Consider the following 27401-nt stretch of genomic DNA (forward strand, 5'->3'; position numbering starts at 1 on the left):
TCACCCTACCAGTCAGGGAGCCAATGTGGGGGTTCTGCCAGCTGCTAAGTATGTCTATGCCAATTATGCATTCTGATGCTAGGAAAATGACCATAGAATGAGTCCAGGGACCCCATGGACCCACTGTAAGTCGGACCTGATCTAAAACCTCATTAATTACCTGACCTCCATAAGCCCCTACTTTTACTGGAAAACCACAATGATATTTTGGGTCCCCTGAAATCATTGTCAGCTCAGAGCCAGTGTTCAGTAGTCCCTGAAAGGTCTGATCATTTCCCTTTCCCCAGTGCACAGTTGCCCTGGTAAAAGGCTGGGGGGTCTCCTTGGGAAAGGATGGGGAAAAGATTCACTGCATAAATTGTCAGTAATGTAGTGGGGTCTTTCCTCAAAGGGACCCAACTCCCACTTCATTCAAGGGTTCCTGGGTCTGTAAACTGGCTCAAGTCTAAAAATTGATTGAGGGGTCATGATTCTCTGTTTTTATAATTCAATTTAGTCTTCTGTCCATTTGACCTAGAAGTTTTCTGCTTGTATAAATTAACTAGGAATGCAGTAGGCTTTCTATTAATTTCATCTTTAGGAACACCGTAATTAATTAGCCAATGCCAGAGCACTACACGAGTAAGACTATTCTGATTGCCACTTTGCCTGTGCTATCCATTACAGTAGCTACATCCACCTTGCCTTTGATGGTCAAGTGTTACCACTTGGCTCCTGCCACCTCGGGATCCAATTATTTCCACTGTATTTAAATTTTGTAGTTGAGTGACTGTGGTACCTAATTAGATCTGACATGCAGAGAAGAGCAATTATAGGGCTCTTCAGAGATGCAGGTGCTGCCCTCACAAATCTATTTCACAAGGCATTGGTCATGGATATATCTTCTGGACCCTCCCAGCTGGGAGGAGGTCTAAAGTGACTAATCTACTCCACCATCCCAATCTCTCTAAGCCTTTGGATCCCTTCCTCTGCATTAAACCAAGAGAGATCAGGCATTTCTAGCTTGCTCACAGTGGGTCATCTTTTAATCCATATTTCAGCTAACCAAGCAAATAATCTATTAGAACATTTTTTAACTCCCCAAGCTGCAACATTATATGCAGAGTCCCTACTCAGTGGGCCCAAATCAATAAATTCAGCCCAATCCAACTCTGTTTCTTCCACAATTATCCCACACCTTTAATATCCATTCCCATGCCTGTTCTCCAGATTTCTGTTTATATAAATTAGAAAACTCAAGCAGTTCTTCTCATGTGTAGTGCACCTCTTCATGGGTTACACTCTCAACCTCACCTCTAGGGGCCTGCCAGGACTTTAGCTATAGGTCTAGAAGTAAACAGGGAGCTTGGGGGTGGCTCCTGAGGAAAATCAACATTATTTTGCCTGGCAACTGCCTCAGGGGAGGCCATCATTGTCTCCTCAGACAAAGGTGGAAAGGCTGATGGCAACATGGCTCCAGGAGAGGATGTTGCCACTACTGGAGATGGGGAAGCTGTTTCTTCATGAGCGTTTACAAGCTCAGTGTCCCTGGCTTCATCAGGATCCTCCCACATGTCCCTATTCTAAGTCACAGAGTCCCCTTCTTTTCCAATCAATGCTCTCACTGTAACAGTAGACACCTGGCGAGGCTGTGCATGCACTTTTTGTTGCAGGTCTGCCACTTGCATGATAAGAGTTGTATCTGTTTTTCCACAATTTCAGTTATTTTGCTACAGGAGATAAGACTCTCACTCAGGGCAATCTTAGCAGATTTGAGGCTCAGTATCTGCTTCTGAAGCCAGGACATAGAATCCCTGAATTCATCATTTTCTTTCATCCCTTTGTACACTGAATTTAGGAGCAACCAACCAGCTTCATCATGTTCCTTGGTTCTCCACATATAGTCAAAGGCATTATGTATAGAGGCACTAAAATCCTTGCCTCTCAGTAGCGGTGAATCAGGAGTGTCAAATGCGTTTATTTTGCATAACTCTCTAAACAGTTCATGCTGATTATCAGTGTTCTCCACACTATTGGAGTAGAGTCCTTAGCATTTTTGGGTCTAACCATATTAAGCAGCCAACTCCAGAAACCCCCAAACCAACTAAAGAACTCCATCCTTAATATTCTGTTCCTCTAGAACCACTCCTTATACCAAAATCTGTATTAGGGTTCTCTAGAAGGACAGAACTAGTGGAATAGATATTATAAAGGGGAGTTTATTAAGTATTAACTCACAACATCACAAGGTCCCACAATAGGCCATCTGTAGGCTGAGGAGCAAGGAGAGTCAGTCTGAATTCCAAAACTGAAGAACTTGGAGTCTGATGTTTGAGGGCAAGAAGCATCCAGCACAGGAGGAAGATGTAGGCTGGGAAGGTAGGCCTGACTATCTTTTCACATTTTTCTGCCTGTTTATATGCTGGCAGCTGATTAGATGGTGTCCACCCAGATTAAAGGTGGGTCTGCCTTTCCAAGCCCACAGACTCAAATGTTAATCTCCTTTGGCAACACACTCACAGACACACCCAGGATCAATACTTTGTATCCTTCAATACAATCAAGTTGATTGCGCTGCCTGAGGCAACAGTGATGGCCTCCCCTGAGGCAGTTGCCAGTATTTACCATCACACCTATTTTGAAGGGCTCCAAAACAATCTACCATGAAAAATGTTATCCTCATAATGGAAAAGTTGGGATATACACCTAAGTGGAGTAACACACAATCACAGACTCTCAAGGATTACCTGGTTCATTTATTTACCCTTTAATGTATAAATTCCCTATCCAATACTTGTACAACATAATAAATCATTCAGCTGATTCTGAACATCTCCAGCCACGGGCAAACCATGCAGGAACCCATCTCATGTTTAGTCAGCTAAGAGTATTTCTCCGAAAGCAGCCAAAAATGAAAAAAAACTTATTTGCAAAATAAACTGCATACTGAAATTTCACTAAAACCATAAGATTAATACACGGTTCTTTCTGTTGTTGTTGTTTCAATCCCTTAGGTGATTTTTTTTTTTTTTTGAAAGATGGTGTTTCACCATGTTGGTCAGGCTGGTCTTGAACTCCTGACCTCAGGTGATCTGCCGGCCTTGGCCTCCAAAGTGCCTGGATTACAGGCGTGAGCCACCAGCCCGGCCCAAGGTGATTATTTTTAAAAAATTTTAAGAGTCTCCCAGAATTACCAGTTGTCATAGTGCCAATTTCACTACAGATGGAATATGTGAGAGCCTTACCTTCCTGGCAAAATTCTGTGAAAGCTGTTCTAAAATACCTAAAACGATCATTTCTGACAGGCGTGGTGGCTCATGCCTACAATCCCAGCACTTTGGGCGGCTGAGGCAGGTGGATTGCCTGAGGTCAGGAGTTTGAGACCAGCCTGACCAACATAGTGAAACCCCATCTCTATTAAAAGTACAAAAAATTAGCTGTGCATGGTGGCGGGCACCTATAATCCCAGCTACCTAGGAGGTGGAGGTTGCAGTGAGCCAAGATCGTGCAACTGCACTCCAGCCTGGGCAATAAGAGGGAGACTCCATCTCTAAATAAATAAATAAAATTTTCAGTAGCAACATGTGGACACACACCTAAGTACATGCAAATAACACTTTGTAAAAGTGATAAAGTGAAGCGGGACAATCCTTGCAGTAAATATTAGAGAAACTACACTTAATGGTAACAGTTATTATTTAGTTTTTTCAGACAAAAGAATGAAACAAAGGGATTATTTTAAATCTTTGATCATTGAGCGATATTATTTATCCCTCTGCCAAATAAAATCATGTATGAGTATGTCTCTTCTAAGTCTATCAAACAAAGAGTCCTAAAATGATAATTTAAATGGTCCCCTAAAATAGTTTGGTAATACACACTTTGAGTAAAATAAACTGCTTCGCATCTAGATATAATGGAAATAATTTTGCTCTTCTTACCTTATTCATGTTGTTTTCATCAACCACATCCTTGGATATATCCTGGATTATTTCTGGACACAAGATAAGGAGAATGATTTGTAGTGGCCAAACTGCTGCTTTGCGTTTGGTGCTTTCAGCAAAGCCATCCACCAAGTCAAATAGCTTTTCTGCACATTCTACATGAAAAATATATTAAATGACATTATCAGATAAGAACAAAATCCCCAGCATTAAAGTAAAAGCTGACACTATCTAAAAACCCACAGGCAAGATTTTTAAAAGATAAACATAGAACTTCATTTAAGCAACCTCACAAAGGCATTCTGATAAGCAGGCAACCAATGTTACATTGTCTATATAGAAGAGCTATCTTGATCTATCCTGGAAAAGCCCACATTTTAGAATGGATGATCATGTATTCAGTCTCACTGTGCAGGGCCTTATGTAAGTATGATGTACCCAAGCAACAAAGACTGAACAGCTTCCCAAAGAGAATTACCAAAGTTCTCCAGGAGTCTGTATTCTCTGCTTTGCAGTTGCGTCCCTAAGAATTCTTACATTATAAGTAAGAATATTACTACTTTATACACATCTCCCTAAATACAAAAGAAAGCCTCAGAGCATGTGCTTCTCTACAAGAAAGAGCCAAATATCCTCTCCCAACACAACTCTAAAGATCTGACCTTCATTTCAAACTTCTTCATCTATTTGCTCCAAGGAAAGGAAATGGGTTGGGTGTAATTTGGAAATGTAAGAGAAAAACAGTATTTTCTATTTGATGCCAGGTGACAATAGATGTAAAACCATCTTTGTAACAAAAATAACTTGGAAAATGATAGGTTTCTATGTCACAAGCAGGCATTTAAAAGACCAAAAAAAAAAAAAAATCAATTTTATCCTTACCAGCCATATCAGTCTGTGGAATCTGGTACAGTTTTGTAAATTCATCTGGATAATTTTCTACCCAGTTCCAAAATGCCTATAAATAATGAAACACATGTTTATATGAAAGCAGTGATCTTTTGTAATACAATAAATGTCGCAAGCTTCTGACTTCCTTCATAGTAATATTACAATGTACCCTTCCTAAAAATTAACCTGATACTACTATAACTCAAGTCATGACTTTTTGAAGCAGGATGAGAACACAGCAAATTTTATCACTAAAAACAAAATTTTAATACCAGAGAGGTTGTAACTTACCTTTTCCAGGCTATTTATAACTGCTAACTGTGCAACCTTCTTTAGGGCTTTAAATTTAAATGCTGTTTCTGGAAAAAAAAAAAAAAAACACACACACACACACACAATTTTTAAAAATTAGAATAAGTTAACACAAATACTACTCAGAGCAAAATAACTTTCTGCTTACATATTACTTTTGCTCCAATATTATCTGTAAGCAATGAAAGGTAAAGCCACATAAAACAAAGTAAACGATACCTAAGCCTAAAACTCGATAGTTATGTCTGCTAGGAAAGAAAAATTCCATAAACAGCAAATATGCTTTGAACGTCAATGACTGTGAGCTTTTTCCTTTTAATGACAACTTGCTTTTTCAAAAAAAAAAAAAAAAAAGTATAACACACACACACAGGGACAGGCCCAGTGGCTCACACCTATAATCTCAGCACTTTGCAAGGCAGGGGTGGGAAGATAGCCTGAGTCCAGGATTTCAAGGCTGCAGTGATCATGTCACTGCCCACCAGCTTGGGTGACAGAGCAAGACTCTGTCTCAAAAAAGAAAAAAAAAAAAAGCACAAGTGTTTAAGGGAAATTTTTAAAACCATCAATGATTCTGTCATTTAGGGACAATCACAGTTAACATCTGGTATGGTTTTCCTTCCATCACTTTTCCTATGCATGAAGACAAATATAGTTAACATAACTGAGATCATATAGGCTATACCAAACCTGTTCTTTTTACTTTACATAGTATCAACTTTTTCTGTATCACTAAAAATTCTTCATACTTTTTTTTTTTTTTTTGAGACAGAGTCTTGCTCTGTTGCCCAGGCTAGAGTACAATGACATGATCTCGGCTCACTGCAGCCTCCACCTCTCAGGTTCAAGCAATTCTCCTGCCTCAGCTTCTTCAGTAGCTGGGATTACTGGCTAATTTTTGTATTTTTCGTAGAAACAGGGTTTCACCATATTGATCAGGCTAGTCTTGAACCCCTGATATTGTGATCCACCCGCCCCAGCCTCCCAAAGTACTGGGATTACAGGTGTGAGCCACCATGCCCGGTCTATTTTTGATGGTTCTATATGTAAGAGTAACTATTACATAAACAATTACAACATACCATGTATTTTTAGTATGATATACTTAATTCTTTTGGAATCTTAATGTTTTCAGAATATTAAAGATGAGCAAACTGTGTGTCTAAAGTTACAGATCTAATAAACGATTGAATTGGGCTTTAAAGCCATGGTCTTCTCAGTATGCTCTGATGTCTCTCAGAATATTTAAGTCACTGTATTAAGACACTGGTTATCTGAATGTTTTCCAGTTTTAACATTGAAGTTATTTCCAATATTTCACTGTTATAAATAACATTAATGAATACTTTTATATCAAAATCTTTTTCCACATCATTGCTTACTTAAGGTGAGGAATCTCTAGAAGCAGTAGTGTCCAGTCAAAGAGCTGAATATTTTTAAGGTCCTTAATAAAGACTGCCAAGTTGCTTTTCAGAAGGGTCAGGCCAAATGCTGCTATCACCAAGCAGCATACAAAAGTGCCTTCATCATATCTTTGCCATCATGAAAGCATGTTCATTTTATTTTGTTAGTTGGATTGTTCAAAACAGTAGAATGCATTTAATGCAACTAACAGTAAACATTTCTCCACATAAATATATTGAGTATTTTAATTTCTTCTATATGTTTATTGTCTACATCTAGAAGAAGATTTATGTATGGAAAAGATGACCTGTCTATAAACTATTTTACTGGCAACAGTCCCTTGGCAACAAACTTCTCCTGTTGACTTTTAAGGAAGGGACAAAGGTCTTTTATTACATCTATGTAATTGTCTAAGATAGAAACGACTCATTTCCTGGACTTGCAAATAAGTAACTTACTCCCCAAACTAGTTTTTAAAAATTCCCTTTGAATTCTCTTTGCTCTCACACTCCATTGATTTCCATAATAATGACATTACACTTCACAGGGCTGTTTAGTCTTTTTGCTATCCTGCATTCATCAACGTCACCTTTATGACATCTTAACTGTGTTACATACTGTAATCTATTCTCAATACCAAAGTAAGTATCTTTCAGTTCTACAAGTTTCCTGTTGGGCATCCTACCAATACCTCAAACTCAGTAGATCTAAAACTGAATGTACCATTTTCCTGGTCAAACCCTCTCTTATGCCATCAACCTTTCCTTCCCTTTTCTGCTCTAACCAGCTTATCCTGGAATATTTGGTGGTATCTCTCTAACCTCATATATCTAAATTGACTACCAAATACTATGTATTCTACTTTTTTAACTACCTATCAAGCTGGTCTCCATCCCCACCTTACCCTACTCCATTTGGGTCTTCACAATTCTCATTATTTCTCACTTACATTACTGTATAACCAAGTCCAAGAAGTTCAGATGACCCTTTACCAAGCCATCCTGCAAATTTCAAGCGAAGTGTTATGTTTAAAATAAAATACTGAGTAAGGTATTTCCCACCTTAAAGCCTATCACTTCCCATGGCCACTAAAATAAAGCTTCATAATGCATCAGCACAACAGTGCAGCAGTCAAGTATTTTGGTTCTAGAGATTAGCAGAGTGAACTCAATCTTTACCCAACAATTACTAGCTCTGTGACTTTGGAAATGTACTTAAGCCTCAGTTTTCTCATCCACAGGAGATGATAATGTTAATACTAGTGTTGCTTCACAGTGTTACTGTAAGGATGGATGAGAAAAGGCATGCAAACTGCACAGCGCAAGGGCCAGCACAGACTGAAAATGTAACAGATGTTTCTCTCTCTCAATATATCTATCTGTATATAGATATATCTATATATCCGGATATAGATAGATAGATGTATCTGATATATACATACAGATCAATATACCTATCTATCTGGATATATATATACACATATATATTAGATACATCTAATATATACATATAGATGGATATATCTATATACAGATAGCTCTGTCAAGGGGGAGAGAGAGAAACAGCATCTCGCTCTCTTACCCAGGCTGGAATGCAGTGGCAAGATCATGGCTTACTGCAGCCTCAACCTCCTCCCTGAGCTGAAGTGATCCTCCCACCTCAGCTTCCCAAGTAGCTGGGATTACAAGTATGTGCCACCACACCTGGGTAATATTTTAATTTTTTTTTTTTTTTTGTAGAGATGGGGGTCTATGTTACCCAGGCTGGCCTCAAATACCTGGGCTCAAGCAATCTTTCTGACTCAGCTTCCCCAAGTGTTGGGATTACATGTGTGAGCCATCACACCTGGCCATATTTTTACTAAAATGATCTGACCTATTCTTGTACCTTCACATCTTGCTCATCTCCCATCCCCTCAAATACATACTTCCCCTCCCACTTTACACTCACCCTATTTGAGTTTATCATAGTTTTTTTCACAAATAATTTGGTAATGATATCATTTGTCTCATAAACCATCCTGTTAGTCCTTAGGGACAGACTCTGTATTTTATTGATTTTTGTAATCCCAGCATTTGGCATGGCTTCTTATACATAGTTTCTCAACAAATACTTGTTGAATTGAATTTAAAACACATTACTACCTTTACTTATTATTGAAAGTTTCCATTCCTTTTACCACTGTCACCAAGAGCCATCTTTTGCTGGCCTATTTAATATTGGTTTCATACTTTATATATTTATCAGCATATACTCTAAATTTATATTTATGAAGAAGCTGCATTCAATGGGAAAAAGTTAATTCAGTAAAAAAGAAATTCGTTATCCACACATTCGATTAGTTTATCTTATTTGAGCAGAAGAATTATTTCAACTAATTATTATGGATTGAACATTTCTAAGAAAACTGTTGTTTTAAACAACTATTCATTCACAGGCAACCTGGACTTATTTCTAAAACATCACTAAACAGTTATGAAAAATCATAAAATCTCACTAATACTTCTTAACTTTAATTCATAGAGATCTCCAAATTTTACCATTCAGTTCCTCAACTGCTCAACACTTAATAATAGATATTAAAATCTTGCAAATCTCAACTATGAATTGAATGGTTGTTTATTCTAATCTAAAATAATTGTTGTCTACATGTTCGTATCTTGGCATAACAGCTAAAATCATCCCTATTTTTTCCTTTATTAAAGTTACTGAACACTGATTTAACTGTTGCTTGGTTTCACAGTGGTAATGACCTAAAATCAGAAATTATGAATAAGGGTAATATGAATAGAACACAGCTCTATATTACTCCTTTATTTAGGTATCAGTTTTTTACATCTCTGGTGAGACAGTTACTGAGTTTAAAGCAAATATTAAGAAAACAAAACTAGGTATTTTGAAAATTACATTGCAAAACTGATGTTTTTGAGGTCAATATAATTTAATCTTTTCTAGGTCAGATATTACAAATATCTTTGACAATTCCTTAAGTTACAAATAAAAATTCCTTAAGTTACAAATAGATTCCTTAAGACACAAATAAAAATATATGTAAACTGTATACTATAAGGTTTCATATCTAAATTAGCCAGGGTCTAATAATGCCAAAAACTAAAATAGGTATTCCTACTCAATTTACGAATACTCATTGATGTTTGATTTACATTAACACATCATTGCTTACCACAGAATATCTCTCAATTCCTTTGATAGTTTATTTCAATCCACATAATCATGTAAAGTACTTTCCAAAGCTTTAAAGTCGCATATTAGCTGTTATAACATCCCCAAGTGGAACTACTACTGACACGTTCTACAAGGAGACAAAACTAGGCAATGGAAGGTCAAGGGACTTTGTAATGCTGTAAAGTCAGTCAGAGAGTTGAAAACAGCAATGTCAGAAATGAAATCCCTGGCTCAATTCATCCTCTCACCATAACATCACAATCTCCTTGTTCCATTCTGCAATGAAACTGATATCCTACTACAGATGATCTTTCAAAGCACTATAATAGCTAAACAAATAGCTTCTATAACCTTTAGCCACCCTTCAGAGAAATTCCAGAAAAATGAAACAGCACCCTTGCATTCTCTTTATTGAAAACAAAAATTGTAGTTAAGTGAAACTTTCCATTGCCAAGATTTAAAATGCTCATTTTCTCTACTATATTATTTTCAAAGATTCAAAATTAGTTAATCATATGTATTACTGGCTATTTCACAAGGACATGTCATTATAAAATCCAGTTTGGAGGTCTAGTTCAGCACAATTAATATAATTAGTACATTCATGATACTGGTTTTTGACCTAGTGATTTTTTTCAGATGTATTATACATTTAAACTTACCCTTCAGGAGTCGTTTTAACTTTGCACAATCCACATTGATATACTGTAACAATTCTATATCATGGACATCAACATTGTCTTCTGAACAAACAGTTAATTCCTGTAACCTAAAAAGTAAAAACCAAAAATAACTTATCAAATTAAGTATTAGGGGCCAGGTATGGTGGCTCACACCTGTAATTCCAGCACTTTGGGAGGCCAAGGCAGTAGGATCACTTGAGGCTAGGAGTTCAAGATGAGCCTGGGTAACATAGAAAGACATCATCTCTACAAAAAAATACAAGTTAGCTGGGCATGGTGGCACACAACTATAGGCCCAGCTACTCAGGAGGCTAAGGGAGGAGGATCTCTTGAGCCTAGAAGTTTCAAGCTGCAATGAGCTGTGATCACACCACTGCACTCCAGCCTGAGGCAGAGTGAAACCCTGTCTCTTAAAAAAAAAGTCTTAGGGTCTCTCTAAATTCTGAACTCAACAGATTCTTCCCCCAAAGACGAGTTCTTAAGAGTAAAGACACATATAAAAATAAGGCAATAAATATTTCTTATAAAAATCTAAAGAAACATAACTAGCTTAAGGGATATGATAAAAGAAACCATGATAATCCAGTAATCTTAGTATCCTTATCCTTAAGATTGAGGTGTCTAATTAATATTTCCAACTTTTGGCCAGAGTTCTTTGGGAAAATTAGTTAATTCCAGGATGGGGGCAGGAGATATACAAGGTGAGGGCAGGACACCTTGGGCTTGAAAACAAGGAAACTATCAAACAACTATCAGAGTCATGTCAAATATCATATAACTATGCACTTTAGGCCTCCCAACTGTCAAAAATGGGATAATCTAAAGACCAAAAGAATTATGTCTATAATTGAACACATACAATAAATTAAAATACACAAGTCTGTAGTAACGCTGAAAGAAAAAACTTAATGGGTAACCTTCTGCACTGTTAAGAGTACCAACTCATTCTGATAATGAAAAATCAAAGTCAGTTCTCTGTCCTGCATTCCCTAAATGGACTGTATTGCAAGATGACCAAACACACAATGAAGCAAAAATCTTTCATAGAAATCACAATTTTAAAAAGAAGAATGAACGACAGAATGGAAAGCTTTTCATTTTGCAGCCCCCAATGAAGTAGATTCCAGGCACTGATCATCAGTGGTTACTAAAAACATTAGGTAAAATTTATAGGAAACTATAATTAATGAATAATGCTGATGACATCAAAATTGAACCACTGATCATAACATTAAAAGTCAAGAATAGGACATGTGTCCTGATGTGATGCATTCAGAACCAGACAGCATCATCAGTAGAGTATTCTTGTCCCCCCAGCCAAACGAACCTGAATTGAGTGAAAGCCAAATACAGAACGTAGAAAGTTTCATAAGGCAAATAATACAGTCCAACAAATAAACAGCACGAGAAAAAATGGAGAACAAGGTGGAGAAATGAAGAAATGATAGATTAACAGACACTCAGGAGAAATATCAACCAATTCCGAAGTATGCATCCTGTTCGTATCCTAATTTGAACGAAACTAATAAAAAAGTCATTTCTGAGATAACGAAAAAAGATTAAACACAAATTTGGCAATAGATAATAAAAATTATGATTTTTGATAGGTATGACAATATTATAGTTAAATGTTTAAAAATCTATTTATTAGAGATACATATTGAAATACACAGAGGTGAAATGACATCTGGGGTTTGCTTTAAATTACTGAAAAGAGAGGAAGAGAAACCACAGCATGTCGGAAACAGTTAAAGCAGAGTAAGAGATGCATGGGGATTTGAAGTACTATTCTCTCTGCTATGTGTATTTTTAAATTTTTCCACAATGAACAGTTTTAAAAATTCGTATTTCAAATTATAAGTAAAATTATACTGTGAATCAAAAGTAAAATTGTAAGTAAGCTTAATTTTACTAACTTCTACTTATATCACCTAGATTTCCAAAACATTAATGAAACTTTATATTCACAGGGTACATTTACTTTGCATTCGAAAGCCGAGTAAGCCTTTTTTCATTGCACTTTTCACAGTTTGTACATGTGTTTACGTGATTACTTGATTAATGTTCCTCCTTCACAGAACGTAAGCTTATATGGACAGGAATATCTGTTTAAACCCAAACTTCTCTTATGTTGAATATGAAGTTATCAAAATGTAGAAAAAACACTTAGCGAAAATGTAGATATTTTTAAACTGATAACAAAATTTGACTTAGCCTAAATGTTAACAAAAGGAATTAAACTTCTCTTCCATTTTACACTAAAAACCACAGCAGTCAGATTTTCAAAAGTTGGTACTGCTATCCTATTAAATTATGTCACCTGATGAGGCATACTCATTATTCATATTAATGGACACCAAAAATATAAGCAGCACAATTAAATGACTAACTTTTTATAAATGCAGCAATACAGATACAGTAAAAAGGCACAAATATTATATGGTCTTATAAGTATTAACTTGAATTTCAATCATTTAGTGCAATTTGCAGCTGAGGTATTAATCAGCAAACCAAACCTTCAGTTGATAAAAAGGTAATCAATCCTATTCTTCCTTCTCCAATTCTCCTTTCACTCACTTTAGCTTTAATTAGCCTACAGCTAACAGTAAAACTATTCTGAACACTTACACGAACACTCTTCCTATCATCAGGGTAAGACACGCTCAGCAGTTCAAGGGGGCAATGAAGTGGTCCTCAATGCTAAAAATTCCACAGCTGCTGCAAAGAGCAAAATATGGAGTATGGCTCCTTAGAAAACACAACGTCATAGATCAGTTACACCGACTTCCAAAAAATTGACTCTTGTGGTTGGTTGTGAAAAATGGAAGAAAAATTCTGTCTCTTTTATAGTCTGTTACCTTCATAGGGAGCAGGTATTTTGTGACGGTTAAATGTCATTTCCAAAACAGAGAAATCAAATAAAGTGTAGTCTGAGCAAAAGAAACAAAAAGCAGAAAGCCTATCACTAAAACATCTAGAAAGACTAGGCATGCATGAGCCAGCCGCGGTGGTTCATGCCTGTAATCCCAGCACTTTGGGAGGCCGAGGCGGGTAGATCACAAGGTCAAGAGATTGAGACCATCCTGGCCAACACAGTGAAACCTCGTCTCTACTAAAATACAAAAATTAGCTGGGCGTGATGGCGGGCACCTGTAGTCCCAGCTACCTGGGAGGCTGAGGCAGGAGAACTGCTTAAACCCGGGTGGTGGAGGTTACAGTGAGCAGAGATCACGCCACTGCACTCCAGCCTGGTGCCTGGTGACAGAACAAGACTGTATCAAAAAAATAAATAAATAAACAAAAGAGAAAGACTAGGCATACTGAAAGATATTTTAAATGTATAGGTCCAGAAAAGAAGAAGAAACCAAAAACCAGAGAGTTAAGTGCATGAGTACATGATCTGGCCCTGCAACAAAGGAAAGATGAGTGAGATTTTTGATCTCCCTAACCTGGGAGCTTGGGGCTTAACATCCACATGGAGACTGGATATAAAGCCTTATCCCTAATAATGCAGGATTCTATCTGGGGCCCTGCATAAAACATGAACTAGAAAGAACAATGCATTCCCCTTGCCCCACCCCCAAAAAAAAAGAAAAAGAAAAAAATCTATCTGTACAAAGAAGCTTACTTGCTCTGCCTAAGCTTTGGATAAAGTGAAAAAAGTCATCTAGAGCTGTTTACCTTGTAAGAGTTTAGGGTCCAAATTTATTCTACCAGTACAGACTGGGACTCAGAAATTAAGAAAAAAATAGGTCCAGAACTGGACACCTGACAAATGCAAATGCAAAACCATCACTAGAACATTCCCACAACCCAAGGCTACAAGAGATTCTAAAAGAAAATACAGGTCACACTAATGATAACTTTGCAATCAAGGATTCCAAAACTGAGATGTAAAAATTCACTATGAGTGAGAGTTGGCACAAACAAATCAATATTAAACAATAAGAGAATGTAAAATATGTTTTAAATGATCAGAGACATACAAAAAACCTGAAAACCATTTTAAAAAAAGAAAGAAAGAAATAACACACAGATTTGTGCAGAACAAAATAGTAAATTGTAAAGAACCAAGTGACTTTGAAAGTCACTGAGTTTTCTGCTTCTGATAGTATACCAAATTAGATATTCTGAAGCCCCTTCTCACTACAAAACGACTAGATCAAGTGCAGTTGCGGAGTAATTTTGTGGATAAATCAGCTAATCCTATTATGAGCCACAGAAAATGGTATACTCCAGGAGAAAAATAAAGCTACCTTAAGATTTATAGCCAGGCATGGTGGCTCATACCCTAACACTTTGAGAGGTCAACACTGTAATCCCAACATTTTGAGAGATGAAGGCAGAAGGATCCCTTGAGCCCAGGGGTTCAAGACCACCATGAGCAACATGGCAAGACTTTGTCTCTACAAAAAAAATTAAATTAGCCGGGCATGGTGGCACATGCCTGTAGTCCTGGCTACTCAGGAGGCTGAGGTGGGAGGATCACTTGAGCCCAGGAGGTTGAGGCTGTAGTGAGCCATGTTTGCACCACTGCACTCCAGCCTGGGTGACACAGAGAAGATGGTGTCTCAAAAAATAATAATAATAAATCTATAGTCTATCTTCCCCTAAAGAAAAGTAAAAGTCAGACATATAAAAATCAAATCTTAATCTTAAAGGAGAAACACTGATGGGGAGAATGGACAAACATGAAACATCTCCATGATACTGATTCATCTATTGTATGTAAAATATAAAATCAATCTTTAGAAAGAACTGCCACTCAAGCCACTTGCATATTTTAAGTCACCTAATACTATGACAGCAATGTCATAAGATGTTCCCACCTAAATATAACCATCATAATGATCTTTTAGATGAGTGGTCCTCCCTATTTCCGACACAAGCTAAATGAAACTGCAAATGCAGTTGTCTGAAACAATGTAATTTCACAGATGCCATTTCTGAGCAGTCTGTCCTCTGAAAGCTAGTAAAAGTTTAGACACTTAGCTTCTATTCTGGCAACAGTGAACAAGATTCAGAAAATAAACAAAAGTTGCCTATTTTCACATGTGCTAATGCTGTAAAATCCCATAAAGTAAAACCTTTGGTGACTAGAAATTTTCTAGAGTTTTCCAAGGTGGCACATTTGTTGTGTTCTATTAAGCAATTCAGGCATTTATAGAGTAAAAGGCATTTGGTTTTTTTGGTATCACTTGCTACCTTCAATGTAACAGGTGTTTCAAATAGTAACACTGGCCTATCCATCACCTAAATGAAAAGGGTTTGCATTTTTTATTAAATACAATTTTCTATCCTCCTATTCTCTAGGTATTTGTTACCTTGCTGACTCAACCAGTGCATTATTACTCAGAATATAAAATGTTATTACTCAAAAGACTTCATGAAAACACTGTTCTATCATACAAACATTACCCAAGATTATCAATAATATACCATTAAGTAAAACTTTAATTTTCTTTGGATCAAGAATTGTGTTGAGGTTGAAAAATATTGCTGCCTAGTATCTTAATTATAGAAATGTCACTGATGATTAAAAAGATTGTAGGCCTTCGAAGTTAGTCAATTCCCCAAAAAAGGTAACACAAATTCTCAAATGGTGATGTATGTTGTCATTCGCACCTGCTGGAAAACAACAAAGGAATGAGCGAATCTGACTAATGAAAGTCCACTGCTTGTATCACACTGATGAGCCAAAGATGCGGACACCAACAAAGAGGATTGTTTTGCTCTATTTGATATTAGTCTTCAATTTACTAAATCACTAAATAATTTGTGCTATAGTTTCTAATTAACTTAATAACCCATTTGACTTTACTTGCCTGAGAAGGGCAAATCATTTGCATGAAAACAATTTGCAGAGTTACTCGCTACTGTCACTTATACTTCTATGCCACAGGGCACTACCTATACTAATTTCTCCACCTGTATGTAGCATATCACAACTAATGCTCATGATGATTTTGAATAATCAATAAAAGCTTATATTTATAATACATCTTTTAAGACAAAAAGGATTTCATTAAAGTGTGGCTAAAATAGACAGGGAAGTAATCTGGTATAAGGAAACTTATAAATTCTGAAGCCAGCCTGACTTAGAAATTTTGGGTCCTCCATTACTCGGCACAACACCTTAACATTTTTGGGTATTAGTTTGCTCACCTGCAAAATGGGGGAAGTATCACCAGGGTTACTGTGAGGACAAGACAGCACAAGAAATGCTGTAAATAATAAATGGCAGTATTTTACATACACTTAAAACACAGTCCACTTTCTGGAGAATTCTACTTTGCAATTATTCACTTCCCTGTGCTTCCATATCACTTAAGTTTTATTGGATTTTGGTGGGGGTTTTTTTTGTGTGTGACCTAAAATCTTGTGATAAAGGGTAGAGTTGTGAGAGCATTTGAATTCTGACTATTCTCATCAATTATTCCATCTGACTGGGTAGTTTCATTTAAAGGGATAATACGTTTAAAAATCCAAACCAAAGTTTATAACTAGTATTGTTTTTTAAAGCCTGCTCATGAGAGATTTTTTATTTAATTGCACACATCAACATCACATAACACAATTAAACTGTCAAACATTTTAATGCATAAAATTTCTACAAAAGCCCAGACAAACTCAATTCTCCAGAGGCTGAGACAGGAGGATTACCTAAGCCTGGGAGGCTGAAGCTGCCGTCAGCTGTGATCGTACCACTGCGCTCCAGCCTGGGCAACAGAACTTGTCTCAAAAATGGAAAAACACAAACAAAAAAAAAAAAAACCTCATTTCTGTTAACTTTTTATTTTTATGTAGACAAAAAACAACTTCTAAAATCCATATTACTTCAGTAATACCATGTGGATTTACACACTAACCTGGTAGAAATGCGACTAAAGACTGCATTGAAGTTGTTGCAGCTGAGAGAAAATAAAACTCCAGAGGCAGAATTCCGAAGTTCAGCTGCATGCTGGTTTCCTTCACGACAGGTGTGAAGAAAATGGCAGATTTCTGGCAGCAACTGTTTGACCAGCATCGTTTCATCTAATCTCATTGTGTCCTTTGGTTGCTGAAATAGAAATAACAACATTATTCTAAATGCTTAATTTTACCTGTAAACATTTTCTATTACAAAAATTTTCAAACACACATAAGAATGAAAATAAAATAATGACCACCTATATACACACGAGCTAGATTTAACAACCCTTAGCATTTCATCATATTTGCTACGTCTGTTTACAGATAGTCTGATAAAGATGATGGTTCCATTTCTGATCCCATAATCACAATTAAAGTTCAATCCCCCTGCCATCCTTATTAGTCCTCCCATTCCTGCTTGATCTCTTGTTCATCAAATGAGCCCTTCCCTAGGAATCCCCAGTTTGCTGTGAGCTCTACAAATACAGAATCCACAATCATGTTGATTGATGAGTGCATTGTGCCATCTGTCTTAATATTTAAGTAAATTGCCGGGTAAGCCATCACACTTACTTTTGTGCAGACTAAACAAAACAGACACTACTTATTCTAAGTAATTTTATTTTGGTTGAATCTTGTCAAAGTAAGTTATAAATATCTTAATACTTTAATCCATATGCCTCGGCATCTCTTAAAAATAAGAATTTTCTCTAATGTAACTTCAGTACAATTAACACACCAAGCAAAAATAAACAATTACCTTGTATCATCTAATACCAAGTCTGAATTCGAATTTTACCACTGCCCTCAAAAAGTCTTACATAGCCTTTTTTATTCAATAGGATCCAAAAAGTTCACTAATTGCAACATGATTATGTTTCCTTAGTTTCTTTATTCTGTGCAATGGTGCGATCTTGGCTCACTGCAACCTCTGTTTCCCAGGTTCAAGTGATCCTCCTGCCTCAGCCACCCAAGAAGCTGGGATTACAGGTACCTGCCACCACGTCCAGCTAATTTTTGTACTTTTAGTAGAGACAGGGTTTTGCCATGTTGGCCAGGTTGGTCTCGAACTCCTGATCTCAAGTGATTCACCCTCCTCGGCCTCTCAAAGTGCTGGGATTACAGGCATCAGCCACCACACCCAGCCCATATTCACCACTCTTATTTGCCATGACTTTAAGTGAACCAGCTCCCTTACAGAATGTTCCATATCCTTGATTTAATTTTCCAGTGACATAAGTTGATTTGCTCTTCTAGTTACTATATTGTATATTTTCTTCTTATTTATTTTTTTTGAGACGGAGTCTTGCTCTAAGGTCCAGGCTGGAGTGCAGTGGCGTGACCTTGGCTCACTGCAACGTCCGCCTCCTGGTTCCAAGCGATTCTCCTGCCTCAGCCTCCCGAGTAGCTGAGACTACAGGCACATGCCACCACATCTGGCTAATTTTTGTATTTTTAGCAGAGATGGGGTTTCGCCATGTTGGCCAGGCTGGTCTTGGACTCCTGGCCTCAAGTGATCCACCTGCCTTGGCCTCCCAAAGTGATGAGACTCCAGGCATGAGTCACGGCGCCTAGCCTATATATTTGCTGTAAGCTAAAATTTAAATCTAATGTCCTGATTAGATTCAAGTTAAACAGTTTAGGGGATTCGCTAGAGTTTATATTGTATCATACCATGAGCACATAACGCCAAGTGGTCCCATTAATGACACTAAGTTTGATTAACTTTGGTATTAACATCGAAATCTCTACTTTGTAAAAATATACAGTTAACAATCAATAGACAAGCCATCCTGCAGGCATGCTGTTCCACATTACTATTTCACCTAACGTCTTGATTATCTATATGTGAATAAGAAGTTTAATAACACTGAGCAAGATGGCAAACAGCAAAAATTTATACAATTGTGTGCTACGCTCAATTCTGTAACTGCAATCCAAGCACTTTCAGATGCAAATACACTGAAACATAGGGACAGTACCTAAACAGATTTCACAAAAACCTGTAAATTTCACATTACAATGCCTATCTTGTTTATAAGCTAACGAGATGATACAGATATTGAAACTCAAATTGTACAAAATTTCACTCCTAAGATATTGGTAAGAGTTTTCTTTCATTTAACTACTGCAACTATGTATATGACAAACATGTACTTGTGGACTCAGTTTTTCTTAAACTGCCTCAATTTACTCTGATTTAAAACTAAGAATCAAGAAACATCTGTAAAATCATTGAAGGAAATGAAGAAAACACCATTGTTCAATAATATAAATAGCATTATTTTTAAACAGTAAATTTAGTGAAAAAGCATACATATTTTTCAGTAATAGAGCAGGGCAAGGTAATATACATTTAATGCATTAAATAAGGTATACCAGGCTCACTTATTAGCATTTCAATTAGGCTATCCTCAAAGAGTATTAAATCTAACAGAAGCCAATAATATCACTAATCATTCTCCAAATACATTTATCATTACCTCACAATTACAAATGTTAATGGAGAAAAGCTGTAAAACTGAACAAGGCAATAAACCACCCTATGCCCTACCATTTAATCATGTGTGTGGCTGATTTACTGGTAATTTACAGTCAAAGTAATAAGACCACTGGAAAAGACTGATTCAAGAAGAGTTTAAAATTTGCCCACCTTCCCAATCCCATCATCCTATGTAACAGCTATTTTGCTCTTTTGCTCCATTTTACACATAAATAGCATATCACAAGTTAACAGAAAATATCATGCTAAAACAACTAGCTGACCTTCAATTTTAAGTAGAAAACTTATAAACACTGTCTCCACAATTCTGGAATATGGTCAAGGGCCAATAAGAGAATTTAAAATATTATGCTTAGGCCAGGCATGGTGGTTCACATCTGTAATCCCAGCATTTTGGGAGGCCGAAGTGGGTGGATCACTTGAGGACAGGAGTTCAAAACTAGCGTGGCCAACATAGTGAAACCCCATGGCTACTGAAAATACAAAAAAAAAAAAAAAATAGCTGGGCATGCTGGTGCAAGCCTGTAATCCTAGCTACTCAGGAGGCTGAGGCATGACAGTAGTTTGAATCCAGGAGGGAGAAGTTGCAGTAAGCCAAGATGGCACCACTGCACTTCAGCTTGGACCACAGAGTGAGACTCTGTCTCAAAAGAAAAAATATATATATGTGATGCTTAGATTTTCTGGGCTTACAGCCCTCCCTAGGGATACACAGTTGGGTCAATATACATATAGTTTTTCAATTCCCTATCCCAGTGCTTCCACAAACATTCTCAACCAGACTATCAGTCACCATATATTAAGGTCTCTTCCAACTAGCTTTGCTATAGAGAACTGCAACATATGTAAAGAAGGAAAGCAATTCTGAATAAAAACAAAATTCTGAATTCTGAGCCAAAGGAAGACAGAGCATAAGAAATGAGTTGATTACAATACACACAGACTACGCAGATCATTAAAATGGAGGTATTTAATTTATATAGTTATATAAACTTTTATGCCATGTCCGAGGAAGAATTAAGGCTACTGACGTACAGAAACACTTTGCTTTACACAATAGAAATATTCTTGAAAAAGTTTAAATTAAGTCATGGTTGAAATACACTGAGATAACAACTTACAAGAAACCCGAGAAACAACTGTTTGGTACTCTCCTCCTCCACATACCTATCACATATGTTTGTGTCTACATAAAACAAGTGTTCTCCGTGCACACGAATGTTCATTGCAGCACTGTTTCCAATAGCAAAGACCTGGAAACAACCCAAATGTCCATCGATGATAGACTGGACAGGGAAAATGTGGCACATATACACCATGGAATATTATGTAGCCATCAAAAATGATGAGTTCGTGTCCTTTGTAGGGACATGGATGAACCTGGAAACCATCATTCTCAGCAAACTGACACAAGAGCAGAAAATCAAACACCGCATGTTCTCACTCATAGGCGGGTGTTGAACAATGAGAACACGTGGACACAGGGAGGGGAGCACTACACGCTTGGGTCTGTTGGGGGGAAATAGGGGAGGGACAGTGGGGGGAGGGGAGTTGGGGAGAGATAGCATGGGGAGAAGTGCTAGATGTGGGTGATGGGGAGGAAGGCAGCAGATCACACTGCCACGTGTGTGCCTATGCAACAATCTTGCATGTTCTTGACATGTACCCCAAAACCTAAAATGCAATAAAATTTAAAAAAAAAAGTGTTCTCAATGTAATATCTATCCTCAATAGACTTAATTTTTAAGTTCTCATTTATATAAATTTGAGAAGTAGAATATTAAAATCACATTCATATAGGAGAGAATACAAGATTATTCTTGGTCTTCTGAATCACATTCTCTCACACCTCTCTGAAAGACCAGTTAAATCAAATAGTGATCTCTTCATAAAACATTTTCTTAAAAACCTGAGAGACAGATATGTGGCTGAAACATAACATTTTATAAGTAAAATTATTATCTATTTAATTTACAAAAGATGAGAGAATAATTTTCTCACGAAAAATTATCACCAGATCAGCTCTATTAATAAAACTCGTATTTGTATGTCTTAGACAGACAGTCCATATGACTGTCCTCTTGGTGCACATCTGTACTTTGGTACATAAGATCATTCTCAAGATTGAATTCACAAAGCCTGCCTACTTGAGAATCCATTTACTTACCCCAGCAAGACATTTTTCCAGTGTATCCAATATAATCAACTGAGAGAGATACAAATTTTTTTCAGCAGCTTCTCCAAATATTCTCTAACAGAAAAGACATTCAGAACATAAAAGTTAGTTTCACTCTCCGCTACCAATCAACACACATCTGAAAATTGAAAGACTAAAGATCAACAATATTCTTCTATTTTATCTCCCAGATTATACTATACTTAAATCTATTATTTCTGATTTTATCCTAAGCCTCATAAAAATTAAATTCTCAGGCAAACCGAAATGGCATTTATTAGTCTGCCATTATTAACCTTGTAACAGTAAAAGATGTTGTTTTGGTTCATGTTTTAAAAATATGTATGATTTAGATACACATATAGATCTGTACCAGAATCCTGAATTGGGCATTTAACTATTCTTTTATGCCACAAAATAATAAAAGTCTTAACTATTTTTTTTTTTTTTTTTTTTTTTGAAAAAGAGTCTCACTCTATCAGGCTGGAGTGCAATGGTGCCATCCCGGCTCACTGCAACTTCCATTTTCAGGATTCAAGCAATTCTCCTGCCTCAGCCTCCTGAGTAGCTGAGACTACAGGCAGCACCACCATGCCCGGCTAATTTTTTTGTATTTTTTAGTACAGACAGGGTTTCAACATGTTGGTCAGGGTGGTCTCCATCTCTTGACCTCATGGTCCGCCCACCTCGGCCTCCCAAAGTGCTGGGACTACAGGCGTGAGCCACTGCGCCGGGCCCTCAAAGTCTCAATTCTTATAGCAACAAAATGCTATAGCACCACAGTGAATTTTAAGTACTCACTATCCTCAAAATTGATAATACATATGTATTAACAAGAGACTGTGGTTTTGAAAATTTATTTAGTTAGCACTCAGTGAAAGCCAATATATCAATACTGTTTTGTTTTGAAAAGAGGGTCCCAAACATTAAAATATTTCAATCTAACTAGGAACACAGCCACATACTCATATGTGCAAAATCCTAAACTGTGCTCACACACTGCAACTGAGGAGCTACACAAATCTCTTTACATATTTATAAAAGGTCCTGCTTTCGGGGGTAAAATATAAATTTTCTCTTTAAAGAAGGTAAATGATTTTCTACACCTCCAGTTTATTAGTTTTGTCAGTTTAGGGTACTGTCTAAGCAACTTTCTTAAGAGGAAACATACCAAGGATGATGTGAACAAAGAGTTATTCACCACATGTTCTCACTCATATGTGGAAGCTAAAAAGAGTAAAAAGGTGAAGAGAGGACACTAGAGGATGGGTAGGGTAGGGGAAATGGGGGTGGAGAGAGATATGTTAAAGGCCACAGAAATACAACTTGATAGGAAGAATAAGTCTTAGGGTTTTGTACTACTGTAGAATGACTATAGTTAACATTATATAGTTTCAAGTAACAGGAGAATACTGAATATTCCCAACACAAAGAAATGATAAATGATGAGATGATGGATATGCTAATTACCCTAGTGGGATCACTATACATTATATGTATTGAAACATTAATATGTACCCATAAACATGTACAATTATTATATGTCAAAATAGAACAAGAGAAAAAGTATCTAAAATATGGGAATAAGGCAAAAAGGTAACTTCACGTCTTTTCAATGTCATACTAGAACATTATCTAATAAACCTAAGGACCATCTCAAAAAAAAAAGGGAGGGGAAATCATCTTCACAATCTACAACCAAAAGCTACTTCACAACTCAATACAAACAAATACAGATTTGGATTATAAATGTATGCTGAGTGAGGTGGCTCACACCTGTAATCCCAGCACTCTGGGAGGCCAAGGTGGGTGGATCACCTGAGGTCAGAAGTTCAAGACCAGCCTAGCTAATATGGTGAAACCTCATCTCTACTAAAAATACAAAAAGTTAGCCAGGCATGGTTGCACACACCTGTAATCCCAGCTACTGGGGAGTCTGAGGCAGGAGAATCACTTGAACTCCAGAAGCCTGAGGCAAAAGAATCACTTGAATTTGGGAGGTGGAGGTTGCCGTGAAATGAGATTGCGCCACTGCATTCCAGCCTGGGCGACAGAATGAGACCCTGTCAATCATTCATTCATTCATAAGTAAATGAATTCAGGAAATAAATGAATGAATGAAATGCATGCATACATGTTAAAGACCAGCAGACAGTTCAGAGTTAACCAAGAAAAATCCAGATCAGTTGCCATGAAATGAGTATGTTAGTTTGGAATAGCTTAGAATGAAGATGTTAAATAGGAATTGACAGAAAGGAAGGGATAGCTTGAGAGAGACGAAAGATGTTATATGTACAAAGGTACAGAGGGAGAACAGTTGGAGTACTCTAAAGTCTAGGAAATATCAATACATTTTAGAAAATGGAAAGAAAAAAGAAATTATGAGCTTTTAACATGGAATTATTTGATGAAATTGGTATTTGATAAAAACTGTTTCAACAACAGGCTCTTTACTACAGAATGTCACAGGTTACAGAAGGAAGAAAAAACATTAATATATTCATAAAAAATCAATCCACATTTTAGGACTATGAGATCATATTTTATTTATCATCTACTTAAGATTGGGACAATGATCTAAATTTAAATAAGATGCTAAAGAAAAATATGTATAATAGATTACCGTGGTCAATTCGTGTATGACACAAAAGCTGTGTGAAATCGTAATTCAATAAAAATACTGGAAAAGGAGATAGGGTCACAAATAAGAGATGTTTCTAAGGGAAATAATAAAAAATCAAGATGAAAGTTATGGTTACTTGTGCTTATTGAATCTAAAACCCAGCTGATAAAAATTCTAAAAAAATCAAAATAAAAAAAGTTACCTGTGCTCATGAATAAAATAAGATTAGTGGTTAAATCCAAAGTCCACAGAAAATCACTTTCCATACTTCAAAATATGCTGTTCTAAACTTTTAAATCAAAAACAAAAGAAAGCAAATTCCCCAAAACACAGTAACCCAAATACTCACCATATTGTTAACATTCTTTAAGATAGTAGTGAGGCCGCTTATAACCAAAGAAAACTTGTATTTGGAAATATTGATTAAACATTCCTTGTTGTGCTCAGTACTGACTTTGGTATGTGTGTTCTGTTGTCCTGTTTTTATTGGAAGCTGAAAAAAGAAAAAAGAAAAAACACATAAAGAGCTTATCCCTGGAAATGACTATAAATAACTTACTTCCCAATGAAAATCATGATGTTTTAGGAAAATTTTATCAACCACAGATACCTATATTTGCATCTCAAACTCTGATTTTCAATATATAATACCATTTATTACAGCAAATCTTAAATTCTTTGGAAACTTCCATTTTTGCAGCTTTCTTTCTGGACTTCATAAATGTCTATCTACAAAATTAAATTCTTCACCCAGCACTATATAAGAAGAAATGATGACTCACATAAATAGAGCTATTTCCTTGTGGCTAAAAATTATTTCAGAGAATGTCTGCAATAAAATGCATATAACCATTTCCCTTATATACTGAACTCAAACATTAAAAGAAAAACAGATCAAGAAAATCTATGCCCTGGACTTCTAGTGAATAATGGCAAACAACTGCTGATTGTTCAGAAACAAGAAAAAAACTATAAAACCTGGAGAAAACACAGTAAGACCAACTCAGTAAGATAACACCCTCAGCTACACAATTGACGGGATAACAGAACACAAACAGAAAAATCCCATGAGAAAAAACACTCTTTGAGAAGATCACATTTACATTTCTCTGTGAATGAGTTAAGTTCCACTGGCTAGAAGTTCATCTCTACTCTGTTCAAACACAGCATTCTGTATTTCATCATCATGCACATACTTACTGTTGATGTTAAACCCTGCTAATGCTAACAGAGAAACCTAGCAAGGTTCCTCTGTGAAAAAAACAAACCCAAATACAACTTTCTGATTTTTAACATGGTATAACTAAAGGTGGAAAGAGGCCAAGTGGCGTGCCCAAGTTTGCTAAGTCAGTTAACAATAAATGATTAATTTGATAGTAAAGAAATACTAAGCAAAATGGGGTGCCATTTTTAGAGTGTAAAGTAGGGGGCAAAACAGAAACTACAGAACTCCATAATGTTAATTATAAAGATTATGAAGGAAAACAAAACCCGAAGGGCCAAAAATGGGGATTTTAGAAGATGGAAGGGGCTAAAATGCAGCTGTGAATCTCCCTAAGTATCCCATAAAAATCACAGAAATGGACACAGTGGCTCACGTTCCCAATCCCAGCACTTTAGGAGGCCAAGTTGGGTGGATCATTCAAAGAGTTTGAGACCGCAAGTCTGGCCAACATGGTGAAACCCTGTCTTTAAAAATACAAAAATTAGCTAGGTGTGGTGGCACATGCCTGTCATCCCAGATACCAGGGATGCTGCAGCACAAGAATGGCTTGACCCTAAGAGGTGGTATTGCACTGAGCCAAGATAGCACCACTGCACTACAGCCTGGGCAACAGAACAAGATTCCGTCTCAAAAGAAAAAAAAAAAAATCAGAGAAACTAAAATTTCTCTAGTAAAACTACAAACTGTCTCAATAAACTAGGTATCAAAAGAACATACCTCAAAACAATAAAAGCTATTTACGACAAACCTACAGCCAATATCATACTGAATAGCCAAAAACTGGAAGCATTCCCTTTAAATCTGGCACTAGACAAAGATGCCCTCTCTCACCAGTCTTATTCAATATAGTACTGGAAGTTCTATCCAGAGCAATTAGGCAAGAAAATAAATAAATAAATAAATAAAGGGTATTCAATTAGGAAAGGAGGAAGTCAAAATGTCTCTGTTTGCAGACGACATGATTGTATATTTAGAAGACCCTATCATCTCAGCCCAAAATCTCCTTAAACTGATAAGCAACTTCAGCAAAATCTCAGGATACAAAATCAATGTGCAGAAATCACAAGCATTTCTATACACCAATAACAGACTAACAGAGAGCCAAATCATGAGCAAACTCCCATTCATGATTGCTACAAAAAGAATAAAATACCTAGGAATACAACTAACAAAGGATGTAAAGGACCTCTTCAAGGAGAACTACAAACCACTGCTCGAGGAAATAAGAGAGGACACAAACAGATGGAGAAAAATTCCATGCTCATGGTTAGGAAGAATCAATATCGTGAAAATGGCCATACTGCCCAAAGTACTTTATAGATTCAACACTAACCCCATTAAGTTACCAATGACCTTCTTCAAATAACTGGAAAAAACCACTTCATATGGAACCAAAAGAGAGCTGGCATAGCCAAGACAATTCTAAGCAAAAAGAACAAAGCCAGAGGCATCACGCTGCCTAACGTCAAAGTATACTACAAGGCTACAGTAATCAAAACAGCACGGTACTGGTACCAAAACAGAGAGACAGACCAATGGAACAGAACGGAGGCCCTGTAGGCA

The 27401-nt window shown here is 36.7% G+C and overlaps 1 protein-coding gene across 11 annotated transcripts in view; it reads right to left on the minus strand.

The window, feature by feature from the left end:
* NF1 (neurofibromin 1) overlaps positions 1-27401 on the minus strand; it is a 306641-nt gene that overhangs the window by 188699 nt on the left and 90541 nt on the right. For 10 of the 11 annotated variants that reach the window (XM_032280970.1, XM_032280969.1, XM_032280968.1 and 7 more), the window contains exons 2-8: positions 24963-25106; positions 21982-22065; positions 17269-17459; positions 10379-10485; positions 5106-5173; positions 4806-4881; positions 3921-4078 (exon numbers count right to left, since the gene is read on the minus strand). In XM_032280970.1, the coding sequence (XP_032136861.1) occupies positions 3921-4078; positions 4806-4881; positions 5106-5173; positions 10379-10485; positions 17269-17459; positions 21982-22065; positions 24963-25106 (828 nt within the window). Of the gene's footprint in view, positions 1-3920; positions 4079-4805; positions 4882-5105; positions 5174-10378; positions 10486-17268; positions 17460-21981; positions 22066-24613; positions 24671-24962; positions 25107-27401 lie in introns of those variants that run through there. The other variant, XM_032280971.1, reaches the window with a different exon arrangement.

This window comes from Sapajus apella, unplaced genomic scaffold, assembly GCF_009761245.1.
Source record: "Sapajus apella isolate SASKATOON/1434 unplaced genomic scaffold, GSC_monkey_1.0 scaffold12, whole genome shotgun sequence".
Classification (NCBI taxonomy): Eukaryota; Metazoa; Chordata; class Mammalia; order Primates; family Cebidae; genus Sapajus; species Sapajus apella.